The 12,646-nt window shown below is 35.9% G+C and overlaps 2 protein-coding genes across 2 annotated transcripts; both read right to left on the reverse strand.

The window, feature by feature from the left end:
• Nucleotides 1-4,837: 4,837 nt before the first annotated feature.
• LOC127135406 (uncharacterized) lies at nt 4,838-5,577 on the reverse strand. The gene has a single exon (XM_051062127.1). It carries the CDS (start codon nt 5,341-5,343, stop codon nt 4,939-4,941), a length of 405 nt encoding a protein of 134 aa, XP_050918084.1. The 5' UTR covers nt 5,344-5,577; the 3' UTR covers nt 4,838-4,938.
• Nucleotides 5,578-8,353: 2,776 nt separating this feature from the next.
• Nucleotides 8,354-9,396, reverse strand: LOC127136923 (uncharacterized mitochondrial protein AtMg00810-like). The gene is made up of 2 exons (XM_051063434.1): nt 9,316-9,396; nt 8,354-8,923 (listed from the first exon to the last, which is right to left on the reverse strand). Exons 1-2 carry the CDS (start codon nt 9,394-9,396, stop codon nt 8,354-8,356), a joined length of 651 nt encoding a protein of 216 aa, XP_050919391.1.
• Between the last annotated feature and the right edge of the window lie 3,250 nt (nt 9,397-12,646).

Here is a 12,646-nt window from a genome sequence, read left to right on the forward strand (position 1 = left end):
ACTAGCACATAACACAACAGCAAAAAGGCCATTATTCACACTCTCTCAAACCTCACCCTCTCATTTTGCATTTTGGCCAAAACAGAATTTCTGAGCAAACCCTAAAACCCTTGAGCAACCTTTGGCTCTTGCTTCACTTGGACAACCTTTGGAACTCTCTTGAACCATCAATCATCATCTGCACAGCCCTTTCCTTGCTCTGTTTCTTCAAGATCACTTCCATGGCAAATCGAGCTGTGAGAGTTTTCAAGCACTAGTGAGCTAGCATGCTTCAAGCGTCCATCATTATTGACCATTAGCAGCATCTGTTCCAAGCTGTAACACACAAATAATCACTGCTACTCAACTGAGCTTCATTTTTGGTAAGAGTTCGACTCACTTATTTTTCCAAATGATGCCATGTTTTAGATAGCTTGTGTTGTGCTGATTTCAATGAGCTTCAAATGGTTAAAAATGGTCCAGTATTTATTAAGATATGCTGATCTAAAGTTTAATGTTCATGTGTGTTTTTGCTCGAATCTTGGTTGTTTGTGTGTTTTGATGAAAATGGCTAATGGATTCATGATGTACAATGTTTACTGAGTGCATTGCCATGCTTGACTGTTGTTTCTGGGGATGTTGTTCATGGTCGATTCTTGAAGATGATGATGAATACTGCTGTGTTTGAACCTTAAACTTGCCAGAATTTTGCATGAATGTGTATGGTTTATTGCTGTCTAGATATGCATGAACATGGTTGTGTCATTCCCCTGCTGTTTACCATGATTGGAATTTCGATTGTTGATGAATCATGAGTCTGAACCATTGCCTTGCTGTGCTAAAACCCTAGGGTTTATGTTAAAACCCAGAATTTGAACTGGATTGGTGGGTTTACTGTTCCATTGGGTTTGGACCAATGAGAACATTTCGTTCTCCCCCCTGAAACGCTGTGTTTAAGTAAGTGATGCCCAGAATTACATCTATGCCACCGTTGACCCCATGTTTGACTCCATACCATGCTATCTTGTTCATGCTTCATCCAATTTATTCCTCAACTTGCCAAATTCATTTTTAATTCATTTCAACTCCAAAAATTCTGATTTTTTTTGCATCATGTCCATGAGAGTGTCTAGTATTTGATTGTGATTTTTAATTAATTTTCCATTGGCTGGATTTTAATTGATAATTATTTTCTTGACATGTATGCATAATTGATACCTCTTTCCATTTCTTTTGTGAAATAATGATGATGCATCCTTTGGCCCTGAAATTTTTTGTGGTGAAATTAGACTCACTCATCTTCATTTTGGTATAAAGATTGTGCATTTATCATTTGTGGTTTGATAGTTGTGAATTTTTGAACTAAGGTGTGACAATTTGTGTCACACCAATGATGTGCATCTTCTTGATTTTTGTTCACATGTCTCCTGGCCTCCAAATGATCTCAAATTTTGCATGAATGATCTATCACATGTCTAGTTTGTGTATGAATTTTCTTGGATTTAATCATGCTGTTTTCCATTTGATTGTGAATTTCCTTCCATGCTTAGTCATTTGTTGACTTTATGTGGTACATGTTGCCAAATCTTTTGTGAAATTCTCAAATTTTATTGTATGACCATGAAATTTCATATGTGATAACTAGACATCTTGACCTTTGCATTGGTGTTAATCTCATTCATTTCTCATCTGTTTTCAATTTGATATGATTTTTTGAAGTTGACCCATGCTTGTTGACCTTCATTGTGCTTACTTGAAATTATGTTGACTTCATGATTTTAATTGACTGCCTTCCTCTCATCCAAATGCCATGAAATTTGACATGCTTGCCATGCTAGATGTTAGGATTGAATGTGATTTATTTGATAATTTTTGAGATTGTTTGGGTTGACTTTTGAATGAAGTCTTGCTGTTGACCTATTTGTATGCTTCCCTTGCCATGCATTGCCTTCCTATGTTCATGAAATGATAATAATGCATGATTTGAATGTGAATCCAATTGAGATTGCTTCTTAAATGTTTGAACATGAATTGGGTTGACTTTCCTTTGCTGTTTGACTCTTTTCTTTCACCCTTGACCCTAGGCTAGTCCTAGTGGTCTTCTGAGCTTACAATTGAGCTATTGTTTCAGGTTAAGTACCAGTGCTTCAAAGATCATTCAAATTTGATTGAGTTGAATTGTTTATCATGTGCTAACCATTGTTTTGTAGGTAGACTCATGTAATTTGAGTCTTTGTGCCTTGCACAATTGGTCCCTCTGTGGTTGACCATTGGTTCATTTCTTTTGGTTTGAACTGCTGACTTGTTTACTAATAAGTTTGACTTTTTCAGGTACACTTTAGTTGCTTTAGTTGCTTTGCTTTTCTATTTAGCAATTGCTTTTGAGGTATAAACCTTTCTTCTTCATGTAGTCTGGAGACCCGGTCTGTTATTTGACCGGGCAAACTGTCTGAAGTCCTCCTTAAGAGGCAATGCCTGTGTTTGTTTAAAATTGTCCCAAGCAGGAAAAGTCCTCATTTGAGGCAATTGGTGGAAGGTAGGGATAAGCAATCTATCCCCCACTATTCAGTGTGTCCTCTCTTTGCTCCCATTATATGGTTGAAGCATTGAGATAAAAACCCAAGATCTAATCGAGTCAATAAAGGGGAAAGAGTTCCATCTTTCTGAACTCCCCCACTTTCTATTATTTGATGCTCTCTCTGACCTGAGATAGAAGCAATGAGGCACACCCCTCATCTCCTATTCATCTGCTTCACCTTAGCCTCTCAATGGCAAGGTTAAGAGCGACCTTCACCTATTACAGTGGACTTTCAAAGTCAAACCCTCTTGTGTGAGCCCCCCCATTGTTTGGCTATAGAGTGTGCTGTTTGCTATTCATTGATTGATTGATTGCTTCATATGCACTTGTTTGCCTGTATGCTATGCATTTATCATCATCAATTGCCATTAATGCATGATCATCTCATTTGCTTTTGTGATGCTATCATTGTTGTTTGCCCATTGAGGACAATTGTAAGTCCATCTCTTTTGGCCATTTGCTCCTATGATATGGAAGGATAGAGTGTAAGACCTCATTGGTCACTCATAGCTTTTGTTTTGTTTGTTTGATTGTGAGGAAGCAATTGTAAGTCCCTGCAAGTTGGCATTTGCTCTCCTGTGATCATGTTGCATTGTTTGATTGTATGTGAGGATACAACTGTAAGTCCCTGCAAGTTGGCATTTGTTTCCTAGGATCATACTGTGTATGTGAGAGTAAGCCCAGACAGATTGGCATCTAACATCCATGTTTTGCTTTTGTTTGTTTATGTGAGGATGCAATTGTAAGTCCCTGCAAGTTGGCATTTGCTTTCCTATGATCATATGTTGGATATTGGTATAAGTCCAGACGGATTGGCATCCGGTATCCAAGTTTCATTTTGTTTTAGGAGATTAGTATAAGTCCATTGAGTGGCCTCTGATATCCAGTTTTGTTTTAGGATCGCGGTATAAATCCATTGAGTGGTATCCGGTGTCCGCTTTTTGCTTTTTGTTTGTGAGATTGGAGTAAGACCATTGAGTGGCATCCGGTATCACCTGTTTGTTTACATTATTATTACCTATTGCTTATTCCAAAGGACACACTTGAATCATCTGCTATATGATTTCAAGAAGTGAACCTTCTAAGAAGTTTTACTATCCATCTTCATCCATTCATCATTCATTATGTCCTAAACCTTTTCACACTTCAATTTTCAAACTTGACATAGATATTGTGCAAACATCTTCATGTTTTCCAAACTAAAAACCTGGACCCAAGTCCTTGACCTTTTTCAAACTTCATTTCATAATACTCATTTGAATTAATCTTAATCATACTTTGACTCCATTTTCATAATCACAATCAATTAACTTCACCCACTCACTTGTTTTGGCTTTGTCCATTGTTAATCTTTTCACACATTAGCCATAGGTTTCAATTATCATTGTGGTTGATGTAAACCTCACCTTATCTTTAGTGAGTCGACTATAAGACTTCCGTACTGAAAACAGGGTTAACCCCTCTAGTGCGTCGAAGCTATCCTCACATGGTGGATGTTGGTCTTGGTCGAGTTTTCTCCCATTGATAATGAAAAGCCTCAGTGCTATTGTTTAAAATTGAATCCACCAACCTTTTGGAAATCTTTTAGCCGAACTACGGCGTTTTGATCCTTACCTTTGATGGAAGGTACGTAGGCAGCGGGTTTATCCGTTCAAACCCAATAATAAAATTGTATATTCTTTTCTCATCATCCCAATCATGTTTGCACAATACTTATGTCATAACAAATAACAATTTAGTACAACAAGTGTGAAAAGGGCTCCCTAGGAGTACCTAGGACGTAGTGGGTGCCTAACACCTTCCCATTGCGTAATTTACCCCTTACCCAGACTCTCTGATCCTTTTATTAGTTTTCTACGTGTAAAACTTCTTAGGCTTTTGTTCGCTTTTTAGCCAGTCCTTTGGATAAATAAAAGTGCGGTGGCGACTCGAAAATCATTGTATGCTTTGCTTATGGTTTAATCGATAAATCATATAGCGACGAATACACCGCTACAATAAGTACTAACTTAAGTAGAGTTTCATGGTCAGAAATGATTTTAAGTCCTAAAGAATATCAAGGAAATCTTCACATCATTATAGTAAATTTTATCAACAAACTAAATTTGAAAATTTGGTATATATGGGGCAATTTTAAGCATAGGCTCAAGAATCAATCAAATCAATTTCTTTTGTGCATCAAAGATATTTTCAATTTCTTTTGTGCATCAAAGATATTTTCAATGGAGGATCTGAAAATAATCATTCCAAATATAATGATCTATTTAAGAGATTGACACCTTTCAACAAATATTCTTTTATATAAATTGGTTAAGAATTGAGTTCATTGCCACATATATTAAGAGATCTAATTCTCCTCAAATTGTGTCACATTACATTTGTCAAAAATCAACTATTTGATATCTTAGAGAACTAACATCAATTTGATCATTGACAACTTTAGGATCACCCCATGGTTCCTTCCTACCCCAAAAGCTTCCAAATCCAAACTCTCCCTTCTCACAAAGTTCCTCCATCACTTTCTCAACTTCATCTATACAACAACCACAATTATGCACATCATCATCTTGAATTCTAAATGATTTTTCATGAACTCTCAAAATGACATCTTTATATGATCCCATTTCTCTTTGCACCCCCTTCCTTTGGCAAAATATCCTCTTACCATATTCTCTTGTTTTCCTCACCATCTTTCGCAACAAAAGCAGAATAATTTGCAGCATCAAGCACTGGCAGCAGCATGAAATGACGACACAATCGGCCGCAAGCAAGTTCAAATCTTCCATGGTTGTGAAAGAGAAGGAGAAGAAGGTGGGGGTGTTGGAAGTAATTATTGAAAGAAGGCATACCTTGTTTAAAGAGTAGGTTCCTTTAATTTCTTTCCCCTATTCCTTGGTCTTGGTAAGGAAGAAGCAATAACAATACTATGATGAGGAAAAGCTAAGATATCTTTGCCTTCATTAAATGATTTGGTTGTGGCCTAAACGCGAACGATAGCTTCTAATAAGGGTTATGACATATAAAAGAATATTTAAAGTGAAGAATACAATCATTGTAAGGTATATATACGTGTCAATAATGATTGGTTATATGATTGTAACTTGTGAAGTAGGATTCTAATTTTTTGGTAGAAGATTTCTTATTCTTTCGAAGGGGCTTCATAAGACTTTTCAACCCTTGTGGTGATTCCATCAAAGTACTAAATCACCTTACTACTCATTTTTAAATAACAAAAAAATCGTGACACTCTTTCACAAGAAAACTTGATAGAGCATTTCTTTAAAAATATATTGAATTTATATAAGAAATATATTTGATATAGACCTCATATGAGATTAGAATCAATACATGTCAAGAGAAAAATAAAATAAAAATGGACGATAAAATCTCAAAGGTTCGTTTAATAATAAAAACTTCAGTCTTATAATGAGATTGATCGTAATATCAGATATCAAACTTTGAAAAAAAGTGATGTGATAAATACAATATGCAATATGAATAGAAATAAATATAAAAAGACATTTATCCATTTATCCATTTCAAACATTTAAATTAGTGTACATATAACATTTATAATATCAGAGTAATGTGATAAATACAATATGAAAATTAGTGTAGAGATAACATTTATCCATTTCTTAAATTAATAAATTAGTAATGAAGTTTAGTGATTGTGCGAAAATCAGAAAAGTATGTGTAAGTTCCTTAAAAGTTCTAAATCATATCTTTAATTTTTATTTTTATTTTATAAAAAATGGAGGATAAGATAGAAAAAATAATCGTTGACATCTCAAATAGATTGGCACTTCAAACTTGTCACCTAACCATTCAAATTTAATATTTATTAATAGATAAAAATTGAAGATTCAACTTGGAGGACTAACCCAAAACTCAAGAATAAATAACAATTAGCTCATAAAAAACCTTACATGGACAACTCATTGTCATTGAGATAAAACTAAATTTAAAAAATAAGCGTGTATGAAAAATCTATATTTAGATAGCCAAATTTATTTCTATTAAAAATATATATAAAATTATAAGAAATAATGTCCCGCCAATAATAGAATATCAAAGATCATCATAAATTTGCTAACATGTCTATTAAGAATAACAAGTGTGAATTAAAATTTTTGAGAAACAAAATGTGATAAAGTTTCACATTGATTAGAAAAATGGAGATTTAAACATTCATAAGTGAAAGAACTCACGCACTTATCACCTAGATTTTGGATGAGTTTGTGGTGTGTCTTTCATAAGGTGTGTTGCTCATAAAGTAAGACCCCAATGTAAAAATTATCTCTCGTGTTGAACCCTGAATTGATGTCCTAACAGTGGTATCAGAGTCTGGTTCGAGTGAAGAGCTGACTCATTTGTATTGAAAGTCCTCCCCACATGATGGTGGATAGAAGGCATGTCTTTTCCACATGATGGTAGATATGAGGCATGTCTCGTTGAAGAATGTTAATGGCGGTACAAGTGTATGTGGATGAAATAACTTCCGCTTGAGGGAGAGCATTATGGATAGACTCACACTTGAGGGTATTGAGAATAACAAGTGTAAATTGGAAACTTTAAGAAACAAGGTGTGGGAAAGTCCCACATTGATTAGAAAAGTGGACCCTTAAACATTTATAAGTGAGCGAACTCACACAACTAGCATTTTAAGAATTTGGGTGAATATGCAGTTTGTCTTTCATAAGGTGTGTTGCTCATCAAGTAAGATCCCAATATAAAAATATTTCATCGTGTTAATCCAAAAAAATTGATGACCTAATGTCAGCACAATTGATTTTTTTTCCTATATTCGAAACATAATACAAATCATCTATAAAGTCAGAACCAAACAATTATCTCATCTATTTTCTTAAGTAGTAACGATGGTAAGATTTTGAGTAAAATTACATAAATTGGAATGTAAAGGTATCTATATAGAATCTTCATTAGTGTGGCATTTTATCCAATAAAATTTAGAAGATTTCAGAAGATCCTATAAGCATTAGGGGATGAAGCTTATTGTTGAAATATTTTAGAATTTGAAAATCCTCAATAGAAGAGGAGACAACAAATTTTATATGATTACGAGTGAGATAAATATTGTTAGTGCATGGGGCACTTGTGTGAGAGAAGGGTTTGTATCGAAAACAGAGAGAGAAGAATAGAGAAAATAGAATTATTATTGAATGAGTAGAATAATACACTTGAATTATAAGATATATTTATTTATATATATGCTCAACCCTAACTAACTTTTAGGCTTGGACCTAACCAAGTAACTAACTTGGATTATATTCACAACATACCCCCTTATAATCCAAGTTGTCGAACGCACAAGCTTGTCAAACACATTAACTAGTCGACCTGAACTATTCCTAACTTCTTTCTCAACGTTAGAAATTTGTCGATCTTCAAACTCTTGGTGAAAATATCGGCCAACCATGCTTCACTAGAGCAATGCCTCACTACAAGTTCACCTCGATTCACCTTCTCATTTAAGAAGTGAAATCTAGCTTCGATGTACTTGCTTCTCCCATGCAGAACTAGATTCTTTACAAGATTTATGGCTGACTTGTTTTCAATCTGTAACACTATGAGTTTCTTCACTTTGACCTTCATTTCGTCTAACATGGATCTGATCCAAATTGCTTGACAAGATGCATAGGATCCAACTATATATTCAGCCTCACATGACGACAATGCCACCACAGGTTGCTTTCTCGAGCACCATGAGATTGGTGCACCAAACACTTGAAAGAAATGTCCAATCGTGCTTCTTTAATCTTCCTTATCTCCACATCAATCAGCATCTGAATAGCAATTAACAACAACTTCTTTGCTTTCAGAATCTCGTGGAAACCAAATTCCACAATTTATTGATCCTTTCATGTATCTCAGGATTCTTCTTGCAGCCTTCATGTGTGACACTTTTGGTTCACTCATGTATCTGCTCACTAATCCGACTGAGAAACCTATATCAGGTCGACTATTGTATACATACCTCAGAGATCCGACTATTTGTTTGAACAACGTTTCGTCGACTCTGTCTTCTTTTCCATGTTTTTCCAATTTCAGGTTTGTTTTGATAGACGAGGATGCAAGATTCGACTCATCCATCCTGAATGTCTTGAGTATTTCTTTGACATGCTTTCTTTGATATAACACCATCCCTTGCTTGGAAATTTGAAATTCCATGCCTAGGAAATATGACAAATTTCCCAAATCCGACATTTCAAATTCCCTCTTCATCAGCTCTTTGAACTTAGACAAGTTTTCCATGCTATTTCCTGTTACCAGCAAATCATCGACATACAAATAGATGATGGTTATATTTTGTGCCTCGACCTGTACGTAGACACCATCTCCGACCTACATTTAATAAATCCCAATTCGACTAAGTAAGAGTTGATCTTCTTGTTCCATGCCCTAGGTTCCTATTTAAGACCATAGAGCACTTTGCGCAACCTATATACTTTCCTTACTTCCTTTTGAATCACCAAACCGGGAGGTTGTGTGACATATACAACTTCGTATAAAGGACCACTCAAAAATGTTGATTTCACATCTAAGTGAAATGTCGTCCAGCCTTGCTTGCATGCCAAGGCTACCACTAATCTGATAGTTTCCAATCTTGCTACTGAGGCATATACTTCAGAATACTCGAGTCCTTCTCTCTGAAGAAATTGTCGAGCTACCAATCTTTCTTTATGTTTTTCTATCAACCCATCAATATTGTGCTTCAACTTGAACACCTACTTCACCTTAATAGCTTTTGTATGTGCTGGAAATTCGACTAATTCCCATGTGTTATTCCTTTCAATTGCTTGCAACTCTTCGACCATAACTGACTTCCACAGTTTATTCTTTAAGCTCCGTTATAGTTGATTGGTTCAACACCTGCAAGTAAAGCAAAATGATCTAATTCTCCATTTGGTGTAACTTCATCATCCCTAGCAACTTCATAGTCTTGAAGCCTTGCTGGAAGAACTATAGTTCTTTGTGGTCTTTGGCTTGTAACAGCCACACCCTCTCGACTATTTTCTTCGATGTCGACTATATCTGGAATCTCAGCAACATCTTCGACTTCGGCCTCATTAGTTTCTTCGTCAACGCCATAACCCATCAGTGGCTTGTTAGTTACTTCACTAGAATTCCAATCCCAAGCAGAATTTTCATCAATCACAATATTTCGACTCATTACGATCTTCTCATTTATTGGATTCAACAACCTGTATGTTCCAGTCTTATGATATCCTATCAGAATCATAGGTTCACTCTTGTCATCAAGCTTCCTTCTTCTTGCATCAGAAACATGCTTGTAGCACATAGAGCCAAACACCTTCAAATGACTCACTGAGGGTCGTTTGCCACTCCATACTTCTTCAGGAACCTTATTCTTCAGCTTCTTGGTAGGGCACATGTTCAGTATATAAACAACAGTCGAAATAGCTTCACCTCATAAGGATTTTGGAAAATTCTTTTGCTTCATCATGCATCTTGCCATGTCCAATATGGTCATGTTTCTTCTTTCTACTATTCCATTATGTTAAGGAGTATAAGGAGTAGTTACCTCATAATCAACATCATGTTCTGCACATAATGCTTCAAATATCTTGGATGTGTATTCTCCACCTCCATTTGTACGTAAAACCTTGATCTTTTTTTCTCTCTAGTTTTCAACAAGCTTCTTAAATCTCTTAAAATTTTCAAATACTTTGTCCTTTCGCTTGATCACATAGATCCACATCTTTCGACTATACTCATCAACAAATGAAACAAAATACCTGTTTCCACCAATGGTATGATCCTCAAACTGGCCACATACATCTGAGTGTACTACTTATAGTATGTAAGAGGATCTCATTGGTAGAATCGAAACAAAAGAGTTTCTGGATTGCTTCCCTACTAATCAATCTTCACAGAGCTTGTCGGGCATCACAAGAATTGGTATGCCATTTACCATCTCTTGAGCAATAAGTTGATTGAGTGGCCTAAAATTCAAATGGCCAAACCTCAAATGTCACAACCAACTATCCTTGTTGCCGGCAACTGTCTTCAAGCATTGTATCTCTGTCGAGCAGATCTTGATCTTAAATGTCCTATTCTTTGACAACTGAGACTTTAAGACCAGATTATTCTTTGTGTCGAACAGTTCTAAGGCTCCATTTTTCATTACGACCGAGAAACCTTTTTCGACCAGTTGTCCAACACTAAGCAAATCGCACTTCATTCCAGGTACGTAGAGTACGTCTTTGATTATATATTTTCCATCATTACTCCTCTGAATAACTATGTTGTTTGTACCTTCTGCTTGCAACGGGCTATTATCTGCAAGATTTATCTTGCTCTTCTTCGATTCGTCAAAGTCTGCTAACCACTCTCTTCGACCAGTCATGTGGTTTGAACTGCCTGTGTCGAGGAACCAGATCTTGAAGTCGACATGTTCATCGGCAACTGCGGCCACAAACACCAAATCTTCAGAATCATCTGAATTTTGACGTACAAGGTTTGCTCATTCGTCCTTGCCTTTTTTTGCTCCCTTGTCTTTTCTGGACAAACAATGTTTGGCCAAGTGATCCCATTTTTCACAATTGTAACACTCCACACCTTTCTTTTCTTCTTTATTAGTCGAAGTTCCTTCTCCTCTTTTGGAGGATCCAAAATTGACCCTATGCTTCTGAGGGTTCGACCAAGACTTCTTAATCTGAGTCTTGCCTCTGAACTTGTTAGAACCACCATGCTTCTTTCATGTTTGAGCATGTAGTGCTTGTATCAAATCTTGAACGCCCTTTCTTTCAATAATTCTCAACCCATGCGCCTCCAATGAACCAGTCAAATCTTCCAACTTCAGTGTTTCAAGATTGTTGGATTCTTGAATAGAAACGATAACGTGATCAAAGTGAGAGGTTAACGTACGCATTACCTTCTCAACTATCATCTTATCAGTTATGGTTTCACCACAACCTTTCATGAGATGAACAAGGTTTTTCACCTTAGCAACATAACCTGCAATCTTTTCGTCTTCTCCCATCTGCAGTAATTCGTACTGTCGTCGAAGCACCTGTAACTTGACGCCTTTAACCTTCTCACCACCTTCGTAATATTTCACTAGAACATCCCATGCCTCCTTTGCTGATTCGGCATGAGAAATCCGATCAAAATTCGTCGAGTCTACCGCTGATTGAATATAGAACAACGTCTTGCAATCTTTCTTCTTGGCATCCTTGCGGCTGACTCTCTGAGCATCAATTGCATTTGCAGCAAACACACGAACACCATTGGTAACCACTTCAAGGGTTTCATGGAAGCCAAACAAAGATTGCATTTGTTTATTCCATCGAATCTAATTCTTGTCGTCAAGAACCGGAAGAGGGTTTGGAATACCACCATTGTTGTCGTTCATCTTTGCAGCGGCCAATTAACAATCCACAATCCCAGAAACACGATCACCAACATGTGATTCTTGAAAACATGATCAAGAAAACCAGAGCTCTAGATACCAATTTGTTAGTGCATGAGGCACTTGTGTGAGAGAAGAGTTTATGTCCAAAAAGAGAGAGAGAAGAATAGAGAAAATAAGATTATTATTAAATGAGTAGAATATTACACTTGAATTACAAACTATATCTATTTATATATATGTCTAGCTCTAACTAACTTTTGGATTTGGGTCTAATCAAATAACTAACTTGAATTATACTCACAAACATATTTTATTGGTGAGAACATGAATTGAGAGAATTTTTTCATTGAACCTGACATGTTATCTGCAAAACCAAAGTGCGAATGATAATGATAATGGAAGCAAAACTTGAGAATTTTTTCATTGAACCTGACACGTTATCAAGTGCGAATGATAATAATAATGGAAACAAAACTTACATCGTTGTATTGTTTGAACCATCTTTATCATAATAGTTGAGGGTTTGGTTAGTGGAATAATAAGTCGAGTTAAATTTGAACAAGCCGCTAAGCCAAAGTCAAATATCTTAAGCAAACCTACAAAGAAAAATAGAAGCAAGCCTAGAAGAGAAAAATAGATGAACATTACAATTGATATCTTGTTGGCATAAATTACACCTTAAACTAACT

Source organism: Lathyrus oleraceus, chromosome 4, assembly GCF_024323335.1.
Source record: "Lathyrus oleraceus cultivar Zhongwan6 chromosome 4, CAAS_Psat_ZW6_1.0, whole genome shotgun sequence".
Classification (NCBI taxonomy): domain Eukaryota; kingdom Viridiplantae; phylum Streptophyta; class Magnoliopsida; order Fabales; family Fabaceae; genus Lathyrus; species Lathyrus oleraceus.